This window comes from Polypterus senegalus, chromosome 5 (assembly GCF_016835505.1).
Source record: "Polypterus senegalus isolate Bchr_013 chromosome 5, ASM1683550v1, whole genome shotgun sequence".
NCBI lineage: Eukaryota > Metazoa > Chordata > Cladistia > Polypteriformes > Polypteridae > Polypterus > Polypterus senegalus.
The window spans coordinates 51,217,831-51,245,227 of record NC_053158.1 but is presented as its reverse complement, the minus strand read 5'-3'; the positions used below and the strand labels follow the sequence as shown (position 1 = coordinate 51,245,227).

Here is a 27,397-nt window from a genome sequence, read left to right as displayed (position 1 = left end):
ACTCTTACTGCTCCTCTTTGCAGGATCAGTTGCCAGCTTGCTGTGCAACATACTTCTCGTGCGGGGCTTTGAACATTTAAAAGAGCGAGCTGCGGCCATCCTGTGCTCTCTCACTCTCCTGTCTCTCTTACCCCAGATTCCCTCCGCTACAGTCCTGCTGGACCCCCTTGATGAAGAAGACTTTGTGTTCTTTTGAGCAGGAGTTGGGGCCAACGCGTCATGTTTGACAGCTGTTCCTTGTGAGGCTGGATCACCTCTCTAAGAGTGTTTGTATCTGGCAGAACAGCAATATTATGCTCCTTGGAAAACTTGCTGAACTCTTCTCTGCAACTTTGTGACCCAAGCTTGACAATGTGTAAAAAGGTGCCAGGCAAACAGAGATGACAAAGGGCATCAGAGGAGGTACCCAATAAAAATGTTTATGAGGAGGGTAAAATCTATGAAGTATTTTAGTTGTGTGAACTGATAAATGGGATTCCTAGTGCAAAACGGAACGTTCCTAAATATATAATGCAGGAGAGGGGGGATGTTGGTGGAGTGATATCATTATACCAGAGTGAAATTTAAGGGAGAGGTTTATAGGATGAATTGTAGAGTAACGAGTGGTGACATGTTTCTTCTTAAGTGAAAAAAAAAGAAAAAATGAGAAAAGAGGGTGGAAATGAAGCCGGTCAAATAGTGAGATGCTATGTGTATTAAGCACTGACTGATGTAGAAAGGAAGAAAATAGGAGAAGCAGAAGAAAGACAAACTGGGAAGGTTAAAGTGAGTTGGTAAAGATTGGAATGTCATGAGGCCCAAGCTCCTAGAAAGATCTCTAAGTAGGCAAACTACTAACTGTGTCTTAGGACAAGAGGAAAAAAATGCATGGTCTGCCACCAATCAAAAAAGCAGGACTGTAAAATACGAGTATGCCATCTCATGGAAAAAGCAACGAGTTTTTCAACATGGTTCCATATCTCAACAGTATAGGATAACAGTCTCTAAAAAAGCCTAGAGGAAGAGACTGATAATAAGTATTGCATACATAACAGGGAGGTTAAATTGGATTCTTTGAGGAGCCATGAAGGAGAATGGGAGGTGACAAAAAGCCAAGACCTGACTAAGCACAGAGTGAATACCCAGCGGCATTCTACTCAGTGGAAGAATTCTAAACTAGGAAGAGATACTCCACCACTCTGCCCGTCACTAAATAAAGTGGAATGTTTAAGGGAAGTTCTGCTTCCAATCTATAAGAAATCAGAAAGGAGTGACATGACTTCACACTAATATTTAGTAGGGGGAGAGAGGGGTTACATAGTACTAACAAAATTAAAATGAGAGACAATATTCATTTTAATATTAGAAAGACAACATTTTTTAAAAGAGAGGAAATTTAGCCCAATTATTAATAGCGGCATCAGCATCTGACAATATATGGCGGTCGCTGTGGAAGCTATCAATTCCTAATCATCTTAGTTTGGCATCTACAGGGAGGAAAGATGGAAAGGGGGCACAGTGACAGAAATTATTGAGAGGTAGAAGGGAGGATTTACTGTATTAGCTTTATGGCCAAGCAACAGTTCAAATAACAAATTTAAAATGTGGGATATCAGAAGGGGCATTGCCTAAAATTAAAAAGAATGCTAGTGGCTCAAAAGATGCACCGTAAAAAAAGGGGAATGGGTAATCCCTACCTTGTCCTGCTACAGATACAGAAAGGAGAGATGTTTGAGTTATTGAGGTTAACTCTGACAGTCTACACCCATTATCAGAGGCTAAACAAGAGCAAATAGTAAAGCCAGCCTGGTTCAAGTGAATTAGACTACAGATGACCTTCTGTAACCACCATGCTAAGACCATGGTTAGTAATTGTACATCAGTAGTCATAAGGAGGGAAAGAAAAGAAGATCTGGAGGCAAACCACCAAAACTAGGAAACCTACCAACATTTATGGAGACCAGTGCCTCCTTAATTTCAGGTAGGGAGAATGGAGAATCAAAAAGGGTTCGTCAACTTTTGAGAGCTGGTAAAAGTATGGCTATACAGAACTTATTTGATAGTGGAAGGTGAGGAGTTGGAAGAATCAGGAAACAATTTTGAGTAGTAGTCAAGAAACTCTTTATTAATGACATGGAGGTCATCAGGATAAACCACTGATTTACAGTAGTATGGATTGAGGGGATAGAGGCAAAAGAGTCATATAGATTGATTTTCCCTTATAGCAATCTACTTGGTCAGGCCCCAAATGGATGAAAATGAAGTCCAGTGCGATGAACTTGGAATTCGAGTCTCTGAGACAATAAAGCGTTAAGCTCAGTTCTAGTGTTAGTAATTATTAGCTTATATTCTTTATTGACCAGAGGTGGACGAGCCTTTTCTATGGGTGTAAGTTTGGATTTGAATTTAGTAATTCTGCCTAGTTCTATCCAAACAACATGTGGTGAAAAGGAAATTGAAAAATCACAAAAGAAACCTTTGGTGGCTTCCCAAAAAGCACCAGCTCTATCTATAGTAACCACATTAAATTCATTAAGTTTAGCTACAAACATTTCACAAAACTGTTTATTATTTAAAACAGATGTGATAAATGTCCATCTTAGAGTAAGGGGAGGAAGGAGTATGTACAATTGCAATAAACAAAACTGATTCTCAGACAAGGCAGAACTGAATAAGGATGATTTGAGGACCAAGGAGCCAAGAGGACATGAGATAAGAATACAGTTAACATGCAACTGTGAACTATGCCAAGGCAAAAAATAAGAGAATTCTTTGGCTGAAGAATACAGCAGTATTATGCAGTATGCATAAAGAGACAGTAGAAGGGTGTGTACATGCACCAGTGGGGGATCGAGACTTATCTAGAACCAGATTCATTGCAGCATCTGAATCTGTGCCAAGCACAAATTCACAACTAGAATATCTGAGCTGAGACAAGATGCCATATAATATTATTCACTGCAGTGTGGCACATTAGAGGCCAACAGGTGAGATTCCTTTATTAAAGCCACGTCCACTTGGTAGCAAGGTAAAAAGTAAAGTAAAAACAATCTTTATTTAGCAGAGTTTAAGGCCCTGACTTTTCAGGAAACTACATTTAGTTTAGTCATAGTTGTCATAAAAGAGGAAAAAGACATAAGAGAAAATACAGTGAATGATAAAGTACGGCAGTGTGACAGCTATAAAGCTCATTGACCCATTCATCCAAAAGTCTTTAATCTCAACAACCCATTCCATACCCTCCCACAACCCACCTTTAACCACCTGAATAACCCAAAAACACTGTAGCTGATATTTAATTAAATAGAAATTTCATACACACGCACTTAGCGGGCAGCCAAAGGGTCCAACACTGGGCATAAAAGACACCAAGAAAAGGGTTGGTAACGAGCATTAATGCCTTTTCTCTTTCCCCTTTCAGAACCATGGAAGACTAACCCAAAACTCGTCATTGGCCTTCCTTTGCAAATTACCTCACTACCGTCCTGACTCAATTACCTCATTTCCTTCTCATATCAATGCCATCAGTTTTCATTTCCTGCCATTTTTATATAAAGCCAACTGGTTTACAATACTCATTTGTCTTTTTTATTTTGCAGAAAAGACCATTATCAGTCCCTATAGATTACTCGCCGACAATATATGGGGCAAATCCCCAAATCTTAGTTTTGTCTCCAGTCATTCATAGAGAATATATAGTAAGTAAATCTGTATATAAAAACTTCATCACAGGATGAAAGCGATTATGTTGGATTGTGTTTTACATACTGTCATTTAACTGATCTTCTACGGATACTGAAACCATGCTTCAGCACTGGAACTCTGGAAGAACACTTCACTGTGGAAAACAAACATTCAAGCTGGTAGGCTTTTTGGTATGTATCACACATGTATTCAAGGTGATGACCAGATTACATTTTTCCACTATTCAGTAGACACTGCCTGAATTATTTACATTACTTTACATGCAAAAGTGCATTTTAGATCCACTAAATGGTTTATGCACTGCAATCTAACCAAGTGTGACACTCTGTGATGCTATTAATGGATTGGTCTTCATGAAACATACCATTTGCATTTAAATGACCAAAAGTTTCCTTGTCTGTCTGTGTTGCATAGCTACTACAATCAAGGAGTTTTCACTTTCTTCTATAGTTCACTAATTTATGGTATTTTTCACCTTGACTTTCACACCCTCATAATTTAGAAGTCATGTCACTTGAACAAATACTCTAATGACTCTGCATGAATAGGGTGTACTAGCAAAGGAGGTGAGGCAGAGTATTGGAGTCCATTTGGAGAACTTTGTTTCTTGGTGCAAAGAGAATTGTCCACTGCTTAACATCAACAAAATCAAGGAACTGGTTGTTGACTTTCACTACACCATACAGGTCACTATTCAGGGAGTGAATGCGGAGGTGGTGTACTGCTACAAGTATTTCGGGGTCCGCATCACCAATAGGCTGGACTGGTCTTGTAACAAAGAGAAACTATACAAGTGTTTTGTCTTAGAAAATGGTGTTCGTTTAATATGGATAGAGAGATTTTCTATGTTGCAGTAGGCTTGGCCAGTAAGATCACTTCAAGAGAGATGCCCACCGAATCAAGCAGCTAATTAAGAAGGCAGGTTCAATTAAGGCAGTGTTTCCCAAACTTGGTCCTGGGGACCCACTGTGGCTGCAGGTTTTTGTTCCAACCAGCTTCTGTTTTTATTCAGACTCCTGAGGGGTATTTTCCGTACATGGATTACTCGTTTAGCCGGATGTAATTGTTGATGATTTGCCATGATCCTGGATCTGTCAGTTTTTTTAAACTCTTGTTGGATGTGTTGTCATAGCAGCACATCCAAATCCTCAAACCTGCTCGGAGCAGGTCTGTTCTCTGTAAACAAGGTTTAGCTCACACACTTAATTAATCAGTTTCTGTGCATGGAATTCATTCAGTCATGGCTTCGCTGTTCATGAATGAGCAACCAATTGATATCGGTGCGCAAATTATAAGAAGAGAATTTCATATAGAGAGGGTTTTGCACAATCGGCAAGATCCTTTATTGCTCCCGGAAGATATTCTATTTGAAAGATACCACTTTAGCTGAGGGGAAATATTGTACCTAAAAGATTTATTAGCACCTCATATTCGAAGTCAAACTATGCGAAGTCGGGCTCTCACAACCACACAGACAGTATGCATTGCTTTGAGGTTTTTTGCAAGTGGCATTTTTTTTATATACTGTAGGTGATGCGGAAAATCTAAAAGTGTAGTTTGCCAGGCAATTCGTAAAGTCGGTTTGGCTCTGAAATATTTCCTTCGGGTTTTCATAGTGTTTCCTGGACACCTGCATGTGCAGAAAATAAAAGAGGCGTTTCATGTCATTGTAGGTACACAGGCAAAAACACCCACAGTTCAATAAAGAATCTCAGAATCAGCCTAACATTCTCATTACCCAGGATTTCCAAATGTGATTGGGGCACATGGGACTGATCAGAGTGGAGTTTGACCAAACATTATTTGGAAAATGTACCTCTCCTCCTGATGAACAATCAGACACAGTGTCTTCATCAAATATTTAACATTCGTCAATATCTTGTTGGTCAGACACAAGTTCTATATATGACACTCCCTGCAACTGACCCAACAAGAAAAGAGGACTATATGGGACATACCTATGGCACACATTGAGGACAAATATATGCAATGACCATCCTTTACCTGAAATGAAGTGACCACCGCATCCTGCCACTGGTTCTGAGGAGGAGCTTCGCCCGGAATGCCCTCAGAAACAGGGCGATGGGCATTTTGCTGGAGAGCCAACTCTTCTACAGGGGTTAGGTCTGGACCGCGTGGACCTCCACCTGTTTTTTGCTTGTCTGCCTTCTTATTAGCTTTAAAATTAATGTTTTTTATTATATATGATTCTTTATGTCAACAGTTCTTTAGTTATATACCAATATTTACCAGTTTGAAGTATATTCTTGTATTTCACTTTAACCTGTTCCCAAGTTTTCCTTGTGCTCACGTTTGATCTGGAATTATGACATATTAAATAATAATTAATTTGACACATAGGAAATGAAACGCTGCATTAAGTAAGTACAATGCACACTACTTGGCGTTTAATTTGTCGGCCACTTTTTGCCAGCCGTCTTTTCTGGTTTGGGCTGCTTTTGCAGTGTTACCCCTTGTGCATATTAAATCTTGAAATTCTTCATATCCTTTGAATAAATGGTCCTGCTCCGCTTGTGTGAAAAAATGCGCCCATTCCTTCGTCATTTTGTTGAAGCCTATCAAAGACTTGCTGATCATGTTTTCTAGACTTAATATATATGGGCTTTTCAATCAGCGCAGGCACGCGCATTCATCTCGGATGATTAGATCCAGCTAGACTAATCTACTACACGGCTGTGTTTGAAAAACTGACTTATCCTGGATGAGTTTCACCAGCATTAACTCGGAAAATACCACCCTGGGCTAATTAAGTGGTGTGTTATTTCCCATGTTTTGTGTTTTGGGAACAATATAGAAGTTAGAAAACCAAGTTTGGTAAAAAAAAAAAAAAAGATCTATATTAAACTGTACCAAGCAGTTATATGGGAATAAAGTATTTTTTTCTTTTGAACAATATTTTCATCTTGATTTTCATTCTACTTTTCTAGGTGTTCTAATTGTTTAATTAATCCGTTATTTACTAATGAGTGGGTCTGATGCTAAAGTAGTTGCAGCATTTGATTATTCAGTGTTGTTTGCCAGCGTGTCTGCTTCGCTCATTTTTAAATGTCATTAATAAGACACAACGAAAGGGAAAAACTGCACAGAGAAAGGGCAAAGTATAATGAATTCAACAAAAGGGAATGTAGCATTTAAATCTATAGCAAAAGTATTTCTAAATGTTTTATAAATGTAAAAATCATGCTGCTGTGCTTTTCAGAATGCAGAATAAGAGCAAAAATAATACCATTACATGAGATCAGTGTTAGGTGTTGTCACTAATTACGAATCTGGTTAGAACAAAAACCTGCAGCCACAGTGGGCTCAGAGGACCGAGATTGGGAAACACTGAATTAAGGGATGCACTGTTAACCCCCAGCAGTAGTGCTAGATTATGTCAAAAATGACAGCCATTATAGATAATTCTATACATCTTCTCTCATTGAATGCTTTAAGAGAATTAATTATTCAGATGAAATGTGTCAAGAAACACTACTGGGGTTCTATTATACCCATGGTAATATGTTTTTACAATGCTTCACTGTGGCTGCTCTCTCCTCGTTAGCCTTGGAAGAACTATTTTCTTGTTTTTGTTGATATGCTTGTGTTTCTTTGAGAAGGTTGTTGTTATTTGTTATTTTTTGTCTATAAAAGCTAAGGTTCTTCTTAGGACAAATACTATCCGTCTGCTCTATCCCTTGTTTGCGTGTAATCCCTTGTTCCATGTAAAATATCAGGAGGATGAGTGGCCTTCATCACCGAATCTCTTGCCAAACACCCACTGCCAATCAGCCTTTGCTTAAAATCACGGAATCTCTTCAAGTCATGGTATCCAACTTAATGAGCAACATTGTCTGCAAACCGTTTATTACAAGACCTTAAAGCATAATGAGGTCCTAATTGCTTAATTATCTCAATGATTCACACCTGTTAAAAAGCATCTTCTTTCAGTATAAATTCTCTCTCTCATTGACTCAAGCAGTTACCTTGATGAGTCAATTATTTGTACATCTGAACTGCTACAGAAATGTGGTCTTTCGGTAATTAAACCATTTAGTTTTGTGAGAGCGATGATTGCTTAATCAAGTAATCCACTGACCAAAGGTACCTTCTTGTTGTTCAGATGATTCCATGTTTTTCATCAGTTTTTTTCTGATAGTATTGCGTACTTACAATAATGATGTTGATCGGCTAGGTTCTTCAGCTTATAATGCTGATCTATTCTTATGTGTTTAGATGTGTGAATTCTTCAGCATTTCTTTTTTAGTAATTAACCTTTGCCCAGATAGTCTCTACTTTTAACCATGCTCTTTGTTTTGAACATCATTTTCCATGAGGAGCACTATATAAAACATTGGTTAAAATTCTTACCTTTGACAAATTATTGAGTTAAATGTTATCCTCTGAACAATCTATATATCACAGAACTAAATTATTTTGATGATAATAGGAAATTCTTGTTAATACTCTCCTCACAAGTTCTTTGTTTTTAATGTTAGCATTTTTTTTGTTATGGCATAAGTGTCACCTTCAATAGACAGCTACAAAAGCTGGTGGAAATTGCACTGACACTAAAAATGAATTTCATATGACCTACTATAAATCAAGATTCAGGGAACAATGACATAGGGAATTATTCACACTCTCAGAATACTTTTTATTTCTAACCTCTTTCTCTTAAATTCAGCTTTTATTAAGTAATGCAAGGTATATAACAAAGGAACCATATGGCAGCAGAACTTTGTTGGCTACTGTACATAAAATATAAGAATTTGATTAATACAAAGAATATTAATACCAAAGCTATAGAAGCAGAAATAAAAGCACCATGTCGGTAAGTCCATTATTTCTTGACAATAATTGTTAAAAATAGTCTCATCTGTCAAGCTGCACTTTGCGCTGCTGGTGTTTTATTCAAAATTATCAGTAGGAGACATTATTAAATAATAGCAGATTGGTTGTTAAGAATGTAGTTACTTTTACAGACAGATTGCACACATAAAAATCAGCCAAAGTAGAAAAAGAAGCTATAAATAAATATATTCTTCGCTTAAATTAGGGTTCACGAACAAGCTCAGCAATGAGGGATGCTGTAAAACAACAAAATTTGAGGTGGATTTGTTAAAAATGATTGGGTATTTAACTGAAACAATATGCCATTAATATAAATTACATAACACTTCAGAAAATGATTCGGTCTGTGGGGTTCTTAAACACATCTCCAATTACTGGAGGAGGACAGCAAACAAGCTACTGAAAAACAAAGACATATTTGATTAAGCAAGGAAGAAAAATTTATTATTACTAATTAACCAGACAGTATTTCCATCAAACATAAAATATGCTATTGGAATGTTGCAAAGATGGCCCTTAAAGATGTACAGCAGCAATGCAACTTGAAAAGCCGTTTAGATAATCGACTATACATCCTGCTCTAAATTCATTCTAACATGTAATCAAGGGTGCCATAAAACATTTTCACCACAGTTTTAATGACAAAGAGTTGTTGTGAAAGGTATCCTTTACATTATAGAAGATTTCATTAATCAAGATGTCAAGATTTACAGAATGTATGAACAACAAAAAAAAGCCAGCTAGTTGTAGATAATGTTGTCCTCTTGCTCATTGCTATTCCCAGGCAGACAAAGGAAGGATTAAGAGCTCCGTGTGAAACAGAAGAGAGGAAAATCTGAGGCTATGGACAATGTGGGAAGTAGTCAGGATCAAAATGAAAAACCCCAAGTAGACACTCTTCCAGAAAAATGAAGAGATTGTTCACTGCAGTTGAGTTGTTCACAAGTAACAACAGAGACAATCACAAGATTAACCAATGAATTAGTGACAAATCACATGTGCTACTGGTCTTGTGCTGGAAGGCTCGGCTAAAGAAGAAATTACATCTCCAAATGAAGATATCATCTTATATGTGGAGATAACTGTCACATTTTTCTATCTTATAATATCAAAAAGCACTCTTTCACGAGGACACATTGAAAAATCTAGGTGTAAAACAATGGAGATGCTTTTCATATAAATCACCAGAATCAGCCAAATCACTGGTTTAGTACTGAGCTGATGGAAGTATTTCAATCCCAAGAATCAACACGGCTACCTGAACTATACCTTGCACAGCCAGACGATTCCCCACCTCCCATGTTGATTCATAATATTTGAGTTCTTCCATTTTAGTCAAGGAGCCATTGAAAAGGAAAAGCAGTAACAGATACTCGCATACTACCATAAAATCTAATATTTGAGAACACAACCAAAAGTTATTTTTAGATTTATCCAAAAGATTTGATACTTGCAGATACAGCAACATCTTTAATAGCGATCACATGATGATGTCATGTGGAGCAATTGCTATTACTAGCTATACATAACATGGTTATGGTCATGAAAAATGTGTGCAAAAAGTCAGTGTCACACATGTGGGTCAGTGGACCATCTTATCAGATCAGACCAGGTATGCAACACCACTCCACAATGAAATGGGCGAGTCTAGTGACTCCCCACCCCTTCCATTTTTCGAAGAAGATGCCCCATAAGATGAACTGAGTCTGCCCTCAGTGCTCCAAAATGTTTCGCCCATGAACCATATAAGAGCGGCCATTCCAGGAAGAAGGTGTCTCAATTTTGTCCTGAGCCTGCTGCAGGACTGCGCTCCAAAGACAGATCCTTAGAAGCAAGTTATCTCAGGCTAACACTCCTTTTGCTTTCATTTGGTTGCTTGCACCACTGAACATTAGTTTATTTAGATTTTTTGTTGGTTGCAATTATACAGGATGGCCAGGTTGGCACCCCAAGTATTCTTTGGACTCCGCCATTAATCAAAATGGCAAAATGATGCAATCATTATAACAATAAAAACTTAATACCAATCTATAAAATTAAATAATTCTACACAAATTTATACAGAAAAAATAAGAACTAAAAAAACACCAATCATTAAGTTTTGTGACAGTGTAGGATATAAGGTGATTAGTGTTAGAGAAATTATCATTTAATTTCAGAGTTTGGACAGCAAATTGCCTTGGTTTGACAAAACATTATGATGATATAGTCAGTCAGTCATTCTCCAACCCACTATATCCCAACACAGGGTCATGGAGGTCTGCTGGAGCCAATCCCAGCCAACACAGGGTGCAAGGCAGGAACAAATCCCGGGCAGGGTGCCAACCCATCGCAGGAAATGATGATATATAAAAGATTAATTAGATACATTTCCCTCTTCATAAAAATGTTTAGTCGATTTCACCTAGAAAATATAATTCATGTGGTAACAACTATATTAACTGGGTCCCCCCCCACCCCCAGTCAAAAAATTCTTTGACTTAAATTAATATAACTGAGTTAATTTTATATAGATATATTGTTTCACACCCAGAAAATAACCCCAGTTTCTGCAGTAAAATTAATTCATTAAAAATAACTTGAAGGCTCAATTTTACTTCCTCAGTCTTCCAGGTTTGGTCATTGGAGAATTTGGTCACATGTGGGATTTTTGGAATTGAAATCACTGACTCTCTAACTCAAGAAAATCCAGTTCAAGAGGTTATACCATCTGCTGGATGCAATTCTGCATGGGATAGAGTTGGCACAATTCACTGAAAAGAGACCGTGGCACAGCCATGGAACATAAAAGAGTGTCTCTTTCTCTTGTCTGGTCTGGAAGCTCCCTCTTAATTACCAGGTGAATCTTTCTGGGGAATACATTTCTAACAGCATGTTCATTTTGTGGACACAACAAGCTTGGCCTGATTTGTTCAAACTTTAATGCCTTCAAGTGTACAACGGCACAAATCGGATTAGCTTATTGCCACGTACAAGCCTGCAATTGATAGCAGCCCCTCTGCAGTATCTAAACCATAAGTTTTCATGTGTGTTTGGCAGGTTGTTGTTTGTTATATAATGTACTGTATATATTTTTTTCACTCTCTCTTTTGAACTTCCATGAAGTTTTAATTTTACCTTGGAGACAAATAAAGAATCTATCTAATGGTTTAGGCTGGCTAGCTAAGCTTGTTATTACAAGACCATCATGAGATGTACAGGGTGGCGCACGAAAAACCGAACCGTCTCCGACCGGTTGGCTCGAGCTGTTATATAGGCGGGTGCCATCGCAATCGCGGAGCCGCGTTGTCAAGACGGGGTCAGCAGCCCCAACTGTGCATTAGTAAGGAAGCTGTGAGCCAGTGAGTACACCATCTTTCAACAGGATGGAGCGACATGTCACACTTCTCACGAGTCACTTTCTCGAATTCACAACGTCTTCACAGAAGAACGAACTGTCAGCAAAGGTTTGTGGCCACCAAGATCCAAGTTTTACCTGTGGGGCAATCTGAAGGGAAAAGTGTATGTCAATAATCCAAAAACATTAGAAGAACTGAAGGACAATATTCTGAGTGAAATTGGAAAAATTGAAGCGACTGAGCTGCGTCGCATCTATGACAATATGCACAAGGAAATCATTTCCAGAACCTCCTCTATCTAGTAAGTACAGATTTTTGTATAGCATATCATTCGTTTTGTGTTAGGGGCTAAGAAATGTACGTCGACATTGGACTCGTGAATGGATATACAATGAAGTTTGAAAATTTGGTTCTGATGTATTAGTGTAGTTTAAATTGTAATATCCATTTAAATATTTTCTAACATTATGTGTGAAATAAAAATGTGCATTACGTTTTTGAAAAAAAAGGTATATATACAAAAAAAAAGAAAAAACAGGGAAGAGTGTTGTAAGAGCCATTTTCCTAGTTATGTAAGATTCATAAATATTTTACAAGATGACAAAGCATAATCTATGGGAGGTTCCTATAACCCCCATAAGTAGAATTGTATTGGTATATTCTAGCTATTTCTATCTGCTCTGACTAAAACTTATTCTTCAGTTAGTGACCAGCCTTGCCATGTGTAAGGTGTGGAAGGCTTATGCTTTTAAACCGTGCCTTTGCACATGCTTACGTGCCAACGGGCCTATGGGCTTTTTGAGTGTGTGAAGTAATTTGTAAAGCAGCACTTATTTAAGCGTTGAGCCGTACATTTAAAGTATACAGAAGAAGAAGTTAAGAATCTTTAAGTAAAGAAGAAGAAGTAAAGAACTTTTAAGTACAGAAATAACTAAAGTTTCCCAAGAAAAGCTAAGTTTATAGAAGATACATTTTTCATTTTTTTGCCTTTTATTCTACGTGTGTAACTATTTTTTCTTTTATTCTTGTGTGGATTATTTGTTTTTAACTTTCACTAAATATTTTAAAAACAAACTTTTGGACTGAGAGATTTCTTTCGGCACGTGTTTTACCCACGCTTGATCTTGCCTTACACTTCGGCGGCTACAATATGTAGGTAAAAAAAGCTCTTACTGGTGAAGGACATTTTGTGAATACAAAATGCAACAATAGACACAGAGCTGAGACCTGATTAAATTAATACAATATATACTATTCACAGTTCTTGAAATAGAAAAAAATAAAAATAACTCTGAGAATAATCACCTTATGTAAATGTCATACCAGTCAGCATGATGAAGTTGAAATGTTGAAAACAAGTAGCTTATCCGATAACACAGCACCTTTCTATCTTATAGTGGTCTCTCATTAGTGAGGGTTGTGAACATGAATGGGCCCACCGATGGACTGCTGATTCATCCTGGCTTGGTGTTTCTGCCTTTTATCAAATCCTGCTGGGATAGGCTCCAGCTTCCCATGACCCTGAACTGGATTAAGTGTGTTTCATAATGTTAAGTAATTTACAGTGCCAATAAAAAGAATTCACCCCTTGGAAGTTTTCACATTTTCTAGTTGGAACTTGTTGAAGTTTAATTTGATAGTTGTGTGATGCCATGTTATTAAATCTTTAGGACTAGTGTGCTTTGTTGGGCTGGATGGCTTTTTCTTATCTAGACTGTTCTAATGCTTTAATGATCAATTATTTTGTGTTTTATGTCATGTCATATTCTAATATGCTTAATTCAACATAGGGTTGCAAGGCTTGGGGTCCAGTATTTAGCTGGAGTCCATCCCAGCCAGCATAGGTAGCAAGGCAGGATCAAACCTTGGACAGGGCACCGGTCCATCACAGGACGATTTGGTATTTTATTCTGCAATTAATTTAGACCACTTTTGAGAGATCTGTTTTGCTTTGACATGCTTGACTATGATTCATTGTTGTATAACAATAATACATGAACACTTCCAAGAGGGTGAATAGTTTTCATAGAACATGTATGTATTGTCAGTGCCACATGGGTTGGAGGAGCATCCCGACCAGAAAAGGAGATGATTCCTTACCCGGAGGCTCCGAGCAGGCAGAAGGGCACCCCGGCCAGGAGAGTGGAAGGAGCCAGAAGGGATGGACGAACATCCCATCAATTGTAAAAGATGCCGCATGGGAAACATTATTCCCCCAGGACACGAAATGGCAGCAGCCCACTGTATCGGCACGCATTCGGGAACCAGCAGGGAATAATGAGAGATGCTGTCTAGTAACACAGCCCTGCTGGGTACCATGGGTGCTGCAAGGGGGCGGTGTCAGGAGATGTGCTCCCAAATTTATGAGACTTACATATGACCCGGAAATAATTCCATCGGGCTGTAGCCCCAGCACCAGAAGTACTCCTAGGTCCATAATAAAACCGAGCACACTCCCTTAAACAGACAAGTCGGAGGTAAGAGGATGCAGCGCAACACTCAACTGGAGGAGGGCAGTGCGGTGATAAGAAGAGAAGTATTTTGGAGAGAGAGAACCTGTGATTTGTGCTTGTGCTACTTTGGAGGTTTTGTGTGCAATAAACTGCTTGATTACTTGAACCCGGGAACCTTTGTGTGATCATGTTTGAGGCTCGTTGTCCAGCCCAGTCCCATGACACTATATAAACATACACCACATCTATTTTACTGCATTAAACTTCGTAAATGAGACAAGATTTACTAATCTCTAATTGGTTATGATCTGTAATTGATATGAATGGTGTTAGGAAAATTCTTCTGAGAAGGAAATATAATACATGGAGATCCATCATGATAAGAAAAAGAAGATAAATAAGCACTACCCAAATGAAACAACTGGCGCAACACGCCATTGACAAACTATCAAAGATAACATCTACGCTTAAAGTATAAGCTGAAAAGCTAATTAGTGAATGCTGCCCGTGTCATTAACAGATTACTGAATGTCAGATAACAGAAAAGGCTTCTCCTCTTTGTTCTCCTTGCCCAATGCAGATGACCACAGGTTTATTTTTAGCAATGTGCCGAGCAACCTGACAGCTCCACATCCTGCCAGAAATGAGGATATACAGTATCTGAATAGATATAAGTAAATAACAAAATTGGAGTCTTAAAACGTTTCATTATTATTTGTTATTGCCGCAGCAATTTTCATTTGACTTGCAACAAAAATGCAGGGTAACAGTGCTAGGTCAATTTAAACTCTAAACATTTGTTTGAGTAGTTTCTGACTTCAGCAAAGAGGTACACTACTTTGAGATACAGGATAACACCCATGTAGCATTTTCTAGAGACAGACAGAAGAAATTGGCAAATATTTCTTAGGATCCAGATGGCTCGAGTCTGGGTTTGCTTTGTTTAGGGTTTTTTTCTATACTAGCCAACACGTGGCGTACCATACGCCACATAATCAGGCCGGTTTTTTTAATGTTTTTTAAGCACAGGGAGAAAATTAACATTTGAAAAATTGGTAATGTAATAAATAAGCAAGAAAAGCAACATTGTAACAATGCACGGAACAAACCAACACACAATCGTCCGGGCGGCGCTCAGGCGCGGAGGGTGGAACGGGAGGAGAGGAGAAGGACATCCACTCTGCTCCCTCCGTCATGCTAGTCTGCTGATTTCTCGTTCAGTATGCACTGTCTGCTCATGTGCCCACCTCCAACTTGTCACTCGAGTCGTTGTCGTCTTTGCACAGTCCAGATGCACCTGTGACTCACGTAGACGTTTCATTGCTCTGTGCGGTTTTGGCTGCTTTTCTATATATAATCCACCAAGACACCCGACCACGGTAGTAGCGAGGTGGGAGGGGGGTGTGTACAAAGGGTAGGGACGCAACCAGTGGGAGCGTATGAGTCGCACTTAGTAGGAATTCCACGGTTTGCAGCCTGAATGGGGTTCAACGGCTTACCCACGCCTTTCTGCGCTGGGTAGACACACGCTCAATCTCATGCATAATTATTTATTGAATGCTAAACACTTCTGGAAAGACACGGTTGTCTAAAACGGGTTGGTGTGATAATACAACAGTAAGTGAATGAAAAGATGGAACTCTGGAGAGAATAAAATACAACACAATAGTGAAGCCGCGGCATAACAAACGCCGCGTGGCTCAGACGTGCATGTGGACTCTTACCACAGACGAAAGGAACTAACTGGGTGGTCGGTGAGTTTTTGCATCAGGGCAAATGGGCAGGCAGTGTGAATGCCTAGAGAGCGAGGGTAGACACCGGCCAGTGAAAAAGGAGTGTTGGTGGGCAGGGAAACGTCTTCCGTGTTCCTGCAGGAGCATCTAAGAAGATGCATGTTTGTCGCGAATGTGAATAGCTGTATGTAGCGTGTAAAACAGTTTGCTATGGTGCACGCGGTCGTGCGTCATAACCGAAAACTCGGTTTTTAAAGACTGCTTACTTCATTGTGCTTTAACCTCAGTTGTAAAGTATTGTTTTAAGGATCCCATGGGATACCCCTCGAAAACCGTTTCACAAGCTGCATATGGCGATTCACCTCCGCGAGAAACATGCCTCTATGAACAGTCAACGTAGCTTCGGAGGTGCATGACATGCACATTACATTAACCTGACCTGCACTGCATGTGGCCTTTACGACAGACGAATATAAATGACACCATTTTTTTCTGTGTTGTTGCGTCCGAGTTGGTGGCCATGGCCCTGCGAGTCGTCGTCGTATCCAATGGTCTTGGAGTTAGTGGGTGTGGCTCCTTCCTGCGTGCGCCATAGGTGTCTCACTTGTCGGTGGCTTAGTAAATCCACGCCATGGTTGTCTTGCCTTAGTGAATTATATATATAGATACTATATTTTCGCTGCATTTAATTTTAGGATTTGGTCTATTTAATCTGTTGAATTATTTTTGTCATTTTTGTTGTTTCAGATTATTATTAATTTTTCTGAACATGCTAGTGCTGTTGAGAGCAACTGAACCATTGTTAAACCACTGCATTTAACATTTAAATCCAAAAAGGTTACCTTCATACATAAAACAGATCTGATGTTGTAGAGAAGTATGACTAGCAAAAAAACATGAATTCAGACTTTTCAGAAAGCGTTTGCACTGCTGTTATAACTACTGCTTTGCCTCCTAACCTGCACATCATTCTCACCAGTCCAGTCTCTTGTCCTTTTAGCTCCATGTTTCTATGTTCCTATGTAAAGAACACAGACAGGAGAAAATCCACTAAAACCAACAGCTAATAATAATTCATTACATTTATATAGCGCCTTATGCAAACTACCAAGTCCCTCATTGTGTTTAAGAAGGAATTGAAACCCCATCTGTTCTGTGAATATCTGTCTAATTGACTAAAGAAAAAAAAAATATTTCATACCGTTGTTGACTTCTCGTAACATTAAGGTTAATTGCTATATTGATTGTTAAAACTATGTACATTTATTAGTTATTACCTCTTTTCACTTGTGGCCATCAACTTTTGTTACCTGTCCTACTATACTTGCTGAACAAACAGGCCCTAGCCTAATGTCACTCAATTATGTTCACCTCTTTTGTAAGTTGCTTTGGATAAAATCATCTAATTTAAATTTATATGAAGTGCTGTTATTATGAGGATTGATAGATCATATCTGAAACTGATACTTGGCCTTTTAGGAGAATGTAATGACTTATGTATTTGGTGAAATCGGGGTTCACCAGAAGCCCCTGAGCCTGGCTTGTCCTGACACCTTTTTACCATATCCTTGACTGCAGAAGTGATACTAGAGACAATAATACAAGTGAAACTCAAGTTTCTAACATCCACCTCCTGCCTTTTCCATTCATTAATATTTTAACTAATTGCATCACTGAAAAGAAAGGATGCTGTTACTTTCAATGAAAAAAAGATGATGCGATATGCAGGCAAAACTAATCAACAGCTTAACTCTAACACAATGCTTTAATACCATACCAAGTATGAGAAACAATTGCACATTACTGTCATACTTTTGACAAATTTAATAAACAGAAATAGGGAAAATAATTAAAAAGACTAATCTGACCAATACTTTCCATTGCTAATGCTGACTTTGTGTCAGTGACTTTTAAACAAATTAGTAATCATCTGTTTTTGTCCCATATTAATTATAATCAGGCACCTCAACTATTATGAAGAACGAGTAGGAGGAAATTTATAAACACACGTCAAAGATGCATTGATTTCCAAAGGCTACACCAGACAAAAGTGTAGTGAATTAGGAACTAAAAGTAATTTAATAGCTCACAGTTCAGGACGTCTTCATTATGGGGCAAAAACAGTAAACAATCATATATGAGTATATGTGATCACATTATAAAGGTCCTATACTTTAACACTTCTAAACTTTACTGAATAATTAAATTATTTATAAAAAGTAATACATTTAGACAAAAAGGTGTGCCAAAAAATAAAACTGAAATAAAGTAACAGATTTTTTCTGCCGGGGTGGCATGGTGCCATAGTGGTAGTGCTGCTGCCTCGCAGTTAGGAGACCTGGGTTCGCTTCCCAGGTCCTCCCTGCGTGGGTTTCCTCTGGGTGCTCCGGTCTCCTCTCACAGTCCAAAGACATGTAGGGTAGGTGCATTGGCGATCCGAAATTGTCCCTAGTGTGTGCTTGGAGTGTGTGTGTGTGTGTGCGCCGCCCTACGGTGGGCTGGCTCCCTGCCCAGGGTTTGTTTCCTGCCTTGCACCTGGGGAGTGGCTCCAGCAGACCCCCATGATCCTGTAGATAGGATACAGCGGCTGAATAATGGATGGATAGATGGATGCATTTTTTCTGCCAATTGTACTTAATCACATTAATAAGCCAAGTGTCTCAGGGTAAGCAGAAGCCATGTTGTTGTGCTGCTAGTCCTACAGTCCAATAACAGGACGGCTGTTTTTGTTTCTGCACAATCAATGTTACCGTAGGAAGGCTGCAGTTGTGTGTTTCTCTGTGCTTCTCTTTCGTCTGTGCAATCACTGTCTACCACCCGCCTCTCTCTGCCTTGACTTTGTACTTGTATTATCTACCAATCACAGCTGAGTCATCTCTGTTTCATCTAAGTAGTCAGCCAATCCCAATGAAGCTTCAGTTGGGCCCATGCAGGCAACTCATTCTAAAGCTCACCTGATTCAGTTTACTTATATCAGGCTTTGCCCCTAACAAGGTTTATTTAAAAATTTAGTTTTTGCTTCTAAATACAATATAGTTAGTGACCAGTAGAGGCCATTACGCCATTACAGCACCCAAATCCCAAACACAACCATGCTACACAACTCTTAGGTTCAAATAAAATAGGTTTATTAACCAAAGTACCTTAAAGCAAGGTTCTTAAATGCTCAGTCTTCACAAGCATTCTCTTATCATCTCTCTATTATTCCTCCACTCTAGATATGGTCCCTGGTCTCCCATCTAGATAAGGAACCACACCCTATCTCAGCTGGAATGGCACCAAGTTGCACCATCCTTTACCATATATTTAAATATATAATGTGAGGAACGGTTGGGATCATTACCTGGTTGGGACACCTGCTTAATGAAAGGATGGGGGAGATGCTTTTTGGCAGCCCTCCTGGCATACAATGGTGCCTCAGGGCTGTATGGAAATTGGTATTTGTCACCTTAGCCCTATTGTGTTCCAGGGGTGCTGCCAGGGGGTGCTACAGGAACTACCGAGCCCTTTTATATAGGGCTCCTGACTTACCCAGAAGTACTCCTGGGTCACAATTATGCGACTCCAGAAGTACTCCCGGGATTCTTAAAATAAGATGCCGCCTGCCTTCATTCAGGGAGCCAGAGTCGGGAGGGAGAGGACAACACTTGCCTGAGCAGGAATGGAGACAGAAGGACAGAGGGAAAAGGTGCTGTGTACTTTGATTATTCTAGTGTATTTATTGTACGTACTGTGCTGCTTGTGGGAACAGTTTGACAAGCGTTTCCCACCTGGAAATAAAACATGTGTATTGCTAGATTTATGCCCGGTGTTTTACGCGGCATGCCCTCTGGTGGTCATAATATATATTTTTATCAGTTGGGGTCTCTATAGGGTGCTATTGAGTCAAAGTCAAAAGATGGCCTGTGAGGCAAAGTGGAAAAAAAAATGTATTCCTTTACGTAAGAATTTTGCTGGGTTGGTAGGTAAGTACAGTATTTCTGATAACTCCATGTCAAACTGATACTATATACGTTCAACATGTTAGCTTGCCACTGCTTCATGTGCATTATTCATATTGTATCTTGCATCATGCATCAATTATTATTCATGTAGAGCTGTATGTGTGAATGCATTATATGTGTGTGCACTGATGTGCCTAAAAAATTAATTTGCATTAAGTCAACCAGATTGATGCTGACACCGAGTCCACTTCACAACAGCCAGTCATTAGTCTGTAGAAATCACGTCACAACAATACATTTTGGAAAATGTGATAGTTTTTCCCCACAACTTCGCGTCCACGTTCCCTGCCTTGAATAATTCTTTGGAATTACTGTAACTGACACCTCTGCAATATCTGATTGTACAATCGGCACACTTTATGCATGCTAAGGGCTTGACTAGCTTGTTAGTATTTAGCAGATGAAATAAATAAGATAAGTAGAATTTACAAGTTAAGGACTACAAAATGTCAGTTTCAGCCACTTTTGTACAAGGCAACAACTGGATTCAAGTGCTTTAATCAGTTGTGAGTTTAACAGACAAAATATTTTACATAGGTGTGCGCCCTGTAACAAGACATCTTTTAATGCCTTAATGCTAAAACAATTTAAAAGAGAAGAAATCACAGAAAATAAAAGGTATAAAAAATCATATAAATGTCTGCCTCTGCAACAGCATTAAAAACTTTCTCCACAGCAGCATACAGATGCTGTCAAAAATATTAGTGTGGCCAAACCATTAATGATTGCCTGACATGCAGAGGTGACCTTGCAGAATGTTACAAAATAAAACTTTAAAGCACAACAGTAACAGTATGTAGTTACAACCTTCATTTTACATTGACATCAGTGTATAAATATTTACTTAGTGTTAAAAAAAGAATAAAATAAAAAAAGCAGTGTATTCTATTGTGTCAGCAATTGCCTCAAGAAGTAAAAAGGATCCTCTTGGGTTTGGTGCCAAAAGGCAAAATATTGCAACATCCTGCACTTTGCAGTGGAAAATGAAAACCTTCACAAATTTCACAGTTGAAACTCAAAGAATTGCAAGAATAATGAAATGCTGATAAACATGACATTCAGCTATAAAAAAAAAAAAGTTATTATTACCCAGCAGCTCCATGGCATCATCCTCATCATCAATATCATCTTCATTCATGGAGGGAGTGTTACTGAGTACAGAATCAAAAGAATCTTGGGACAACATTGCCGCCAACAGTTTCTTGTGGTGTTGCTGTTGTTGTTTTAAACCTTTACTTTTTGGCTCCATTTTCACACTGGAAGAAAATAAAAAAGAGTTACTCTTGCAGAACTTCATTTTACATTTGGTAGCAAAACTATCAAACATTAATCTGTTTTGGTCTAAAGCCAGTAAGCACATTTAATACTTTAAAATGTCATTTGCAATTTTAATTAATCTTCAACTTGCTATCAATATGGTAAGCCCCTGCATCTTTGTGAAGAGCTAAAAAAAGTATTTATCCATTCATCTTCCAACCCGCTGTGTCCGAACACAGGGGTCTGCTGGAGCCAATCCCAGCGAACACAGGGCACAAGGCAGGAAACAATCCCGGGCAGGGTGCTAACCTACCGCAGGACAAACACAAACACACCAAGCGGCCAATTTAGAATCACCAATCCACCTAACCTGCATGTCTTTGGACTGTGGGAGGAAACCGGAGAGCCCGGAGGAAACCCACGCAGACACGGGGAGAACATGCAAACTCCACGCAGGGAGGACCCGGGAAGTGATTAATTAATTTAATGAATAAGAATCAAACTAACCATGAAAAGTCAAGTAAAAGCAAACATTGTTTACACATTTGATGAGCTAATGGACCAAGCTTCACAAGATGGGACGAGGGTACTGCCTTTAGAAATGGCTCACATTTCAAAAATGGCTCTGAATACCAAAAGCTACTATGTTTTCAGCTTCACCAAATTCTTCATATGTTTTTGAAACTTACAATCTCATCGATCAAATTCTTTAATATTATTTATGTGTGTAAGTCAAGAGTAAGAGGTCCTTACAGTAGAAGGGTTACAATGAAGGTGCATATTAATTTCCAAATTTAATAAAGACATTAATGGAAACTTGAGGCATGAAAATTAAATCTACATTCTTATGCTTATCTACAACATTCCTACATTTTTAACAAAGTTTTAAACTTTGAATGATCCCATTTTAGTAGAACTCTATTCAAATCAAACACACTGTAGTACCATATTCCTTGGATGTTGATTCTTTTTGATGAGCTCATTTATTTATTTATTGGTTGCTCTCAGAAGAGGAAATTCATGAGCCACCACCATGGGTCTCATTAGCAATTCCTGTGTTTCCCTCTTTAAAGTGATTTTCCAACCATCTGGTGCTGCTAATGTTCATTTAGTTGTGTCCACTTGCATTTTAAAATGAATGTGAGTGTCAACTGCGGGGGTCGTCAGGCATTTCTCAGTAAGATTACAATGTTCATTTTACACCAATAGGAGAACAGTCATGGTATCAGGTTAAGTGAAAACAGAACAGAAAAAGTAAATTCAAATAAAATGAACAGAAAATAGCAAATACTTTAATTGGGTTATGCAAGACATGAGTATTCAAAGTCACTTGACTGAACCACAACACAGTCTTGGTCCACCTGCTTTTCTTTAGTTGCCGCCGACTTTTCTGAATTGCCTGCTGTAAGTACTTAGTGAGTAACGTTAGAATGGTCTTAAATGGACCAGAAGATGTGCATGAGAGTCAGTATTTAAAACTCTGAAATGTTGTTTTCTAAAACAAAAGAGCAAAACTATGATCAAAGTCTGAACAAGAGTTGTCAAAATCTGTCAAACAAAGCATAAGTTGTCTCTAGAAACAAAACTCTAACACAGTAAACCAAGTCAAAAAATGTAATTATATTGTCATGGACTAGGAGTCCCAAACCACATAAATCCCAATAAGTTTTATAAACACTTCCAAAGATGCCCACCAAGGAGGGGTATACCACCGAATCCCGAATCACCGAATAAGGGTAACACAGAATGTTTATAAAAATGTTTATTTCTATAAAAATGCTTCTTAACAATTACGAAGCTCCACAGAGCACAAAAGACAAAAGTCCCTTGATGTACATTTTGTGAATAATGTTTGGTATTCCAGAGTTGCCGCCATTTGAGTTACTTAAACAGTGCCACGTGGTTGTCATTAGCATGTAGTCAGAATTATAAATTTAAGGTCCAGGGAGTAGGGATGGCGGTTCCCCTTGGAGTCCAGAGGTTGCACCACTTTTGTTACCAAAAAACGACACTTGGTGTCCATCATGCAGACTTTCCAGAGCAAACCCCATTTGAGTTACATAAACAGTGTCACATAAAAAGATCATGATAAAAAGCTTGAGGAAATAAAGCTCACATTTGAAAATAACAGTCATTGGATGCATACATTTGCAAGCTCCAAAATTCAAATATGCATTCAAATTAAACTAAATAATAAATAAATAAAAAAAAGGATTATGGTGTGTGGGTGTTTACGGGGTAAAATCTTGGCGAATTTATTAAACACACTGGAATCTGGTTGAGTGGCATAAGCACAATGGAAGCTTAGCAGTCTGCACTCTTGCTGAAGGCCGAGTCAAAAATGAATCATCAATCTAGTCGAGCTGTGGAAGACCTGCCGTGCTCCGCAAGTACAGTTAGGTCCATAAATATTTGGACAGAGACAACTTTTTTCTAATTTTGGTTCAGTATATTACCACAATGAGTTTTAAATGAAACAACTCTGATGCAGTTGAAGTGCAGACTTTTAGCTTTAATTCAGTGGGGTGAACAAAACAATTGCATACAAATGTGAGGCAACTAAAGCATTTTTTAAACACAGTCCCTTCATTTTAGGGGCTCAAAAGTAATTGGACAATTGACTCCAAGGCTATTTCATTGGCAGGTGTGGGCAAGTCCATTGTTATGTCATTATCAATTAAGCAGATAAAAGGCCTGGAGTTGATTTGAGGTGTGGTGCTTGCATGTGGAAGATTTTGCTTTGAATAGACAACATGCGATCAAAGGAGCTTTCCATGTAGCTTTCCATCCATCCTTAAGCTGCGAAAACAGAAAAATCCATCCGAGAAATTGCTACAATATTACAATTGGCAAAATCTACAGTTTGGTACATCCTGAGAAAGAAAGCAAGCACTGGTGAACTCAGCAACGCAAAAAGACCTGGACGTCCATGGAAGACAACAGTGGTGGATGATCGCAGAATCATTTCCATGGTGAAGAGAAACCCCTTCACAACAGCCAACCAAGTGAACAACACTCTCCAGGGGGTCGGCGTATCGATATCCAAGTCTATCATAAAGAGAAGACTGCATGAAAGTAAATACAGAGGGTGCACTGCAAGGTGCAAGCCACTCACAAGCCTCAAGAATAGAAAGGCTAGATTGGACTTTGCTAAAGAACATCTAAAAAAGCCAGCACAGTTGTGGAAAAACATTCTTTGGACAGATGAAACCAAGATCAACCTTTACCAGAATGATGGCAAGAAAAAAGTATGCAGAAGGCGTGGAACAACTCATTATCCAAAGCATATCACATCATCTGTAAAACACGGTGGAGGCGGTGTAATGGCTTGGGCGTGCATGGCTGCCAGTGGCACTGGGACACTAGTGTTTATTGATGATGTGACACAGGACAGAAGCAGTCGAATGAATTCTGAGGTGTTCAGAGACATACTGTCTGCTCAAATCCAGCTAAATGCAGTCAAATTGATTGGGCGGCGTTTCATGATACAGATGGACAATGACCCGAAACATACAGCCAAAGCAACCCAGGAGTTTATTAAAGCAAAGAAGTGGAAAATTCTTGAATGGCCAAGTCAGTCACCTGATCTTAACCCAATTGAGCATGCATTTCACTTGTTGAAGACTAAACTTCGGACAGAAAGGCCCACAAACAAACAGCAACTGAAAGCCGCTGCAGTAAAGGCCTGGCAGAGCATTAAAAAAAGAGGAAACCCAGCATCTGGTGATGTCCATGAGTTCAAGACTTCAGGCTGTCATTGCCAGCAAAGGGTTTTCAACCAAGTATTAGAAATGAACATTTTATTTCCAGTTATTTAATTTGTCCAATTACTTTTGAGCTCCTGAAATAAAGGGATTGTGTTAAAAAAATGCTTTAGTTGCCTCACATTTTTATGCAGTCGTTTTGTTCATCCCACTGAATTAAAGCTGAAAGTCTGCACTTCAACTGCATCTGAGTTGTTTCATTTAAAATTCATTGTGGTAATGTACAGAACCAAAATTAGAAAAAAGTTGTCTCTGTCCTAATATTTATGGACCTAACTCTACAACTGTAGCCTAATTTGATTGACAGTTATCCTGCCACTAGATCCACCCACAACGTCTCTGGTCAGCAGTATCCCATGTCTCAAGCTCTGCTCTGCTGCAAGAGCGTGATGAACGTCGAGTAAACCAAGTTACATAAAGGTGCAATGTAACTGGCTGTTCAGTGAAGGATCCTAAATTGCGATTTCTGAGCAAAAGCCAGAATAAATAAGTTTTGCTGAGTTTTTCATGATAATTTTGCAGATAAAATGGACTTCACTGTAATGAGGTTTTTTTCTAACATTAGCGGTTTAAAAAATTGGCACGGTGAAAAATAAAAAAAACATTAAAATGAGGATTTTTGATAAAAAAGAGTTCATTCCACCTGTAGGGACATGGTGAACCCACAAGCATAAATCATGAACAAAACCTCAACAAATATGGGAAATAACATCTGGCTCTTGAAGTGTGTAGAACAAAGCTGGCACTGTTCTTGTTCTTTGGCATTCTAAAGCAGACTTTCATATCAGATAAAAAGATGAACACCCTTCTACGATGAGTCTAATAAAAGTAAAGAGAACTTCAGAGAGATAGGCGAAATTTGCTCCGCCTGACAAAGTAACGTGGAGCTGGGTCAATAACATGGCAGAGACACCTGACCTTGGCAGTGAAAACGGTCCTTAGAAATGAGAAACATTACTTCATTGGAAGGGAAACAGCTGGAGGTTATATATTAGCTAGAATAATTACAGACACAGTGTCCTCCATAAATGTTTCATATAAAGACATTTTTTTCCTTAATTTGCCACTGCTACGTAGTTCAAAATCTATAGTCAAACAATTCAGATGTGATTAAAGCACACATTCTCATATTATTAAAGAGTATTTTTTATCCATTTATTTCACATTTAAAACATTCCACATTGTCTCCCCATTTCTGTGCACCATAGTGTTTGGGACCTATCAATGGAAAGCACTGTATATTAAAGCAGTCATGTTTAGTCCTTTGCAATGACTGCTTGAAGTCTGCAATTCACAAATATCACAAGGTGCTGAGTATCTTTTCTCTTCAGCATATGGATGTCAAGCTCAAACAGATTTAGATTTGATTAATGACTTGGCCATTTAAGAATTCTAAAACGTTTAGCTTTTAAAAAACTCTTTTGTTGCTTTAGCAATATATACACTCACTTTATTAGGTACACCTTGCTAGTACCAGGTTGGACCCCTTTTTGCCTTCAGAACTGCTGTAATTCTTCATGGCATTGATTTAACAAGGTACTGTAAACATTCCTGAGGGATTTTGGTCCAAATTGACATGATAGCATCACGCAGTTGCTGCAGATTTGTTGGCTAAACATCCATGATGCAAATCTCCCGTTCCACCACATCCCAAAGGTGCTCTGTTGGATTGAGATCTGTTGACTGTTGAGGCCATTTCAGTATAATGAACCCATTGTCATGTTCAAAAAACCAGTTTGAGATGATTTCATTTTTGTTACACGGCGCTTTATCGTGCTAGAAGTAGCCATCAGAAGATGAATACACTGCACTCATAAAGGGATAGACATTGTCAGCAACAATACTCAGGCAGGTCGTGGCATTTAAACAATGTTCAATTGGTACTAAGGGTCTCAAAGTATGCTGAGAAAATATCCCCCACACCATTACTACACCACCACCGGGATGAACCATTGATACAAGGGAAGATGAATCCATGCTTTCATGTTGTTGATGCCAAATTCTGACTGCACCATCCAAAAGTTGCAGCAGAAATCAAGACTCATCACACCAGGCAATACTTTTCCAATCTTCTATTGTTTAATTTTGGTGAGCCCATGCGAATTGTAGACTCATTTGCCTGCTCTTAGCTGACAGAAGTGGCATCCGGTGTGATCTCCTGCTTCAGTAGCCCATCTGCTTCAAGGTTTGATGTGTTGTGCATTCAGCGATACTCTTCTGCATACATTGGTTGCAACGAGTGGTTATTTGAGCTGCTATTGTTTTTCTAACAGCTCAAATCAGTCTGGCCTTTCTCCTCTGACCTCTGGC

The 27,397-nt window shown here is 38.8% G+C and overlaps 1 protein-coding gene across 4 annotated transcripts in view; it reads right to left on the bottom strand.

Moving 5' to 3' along the window:
* The window catches only part of c5h8orf34 (chromosome 5 C8orf34 homolog), a 446,834-nt gene that overhangs the window by 227,532 nt on the left and 191,905 nt on the right, over window positions 1-27,397 (bottom strand). For all 4 annotated transcript variants that reach the window (XM_039754615.1, XM_039754616.1, XM_039754617.1 and 1 more), the window contains exon 7: window positions 21,156-21,322. In XM_039754615.1, the coding sequence (XP_039610549.1) occupies window positions 21,156-21,322 (167 nt within the window). The remainder of the gene's footprint in view (window positions 1-21,155; window positions 21,323-27,397) is intronic.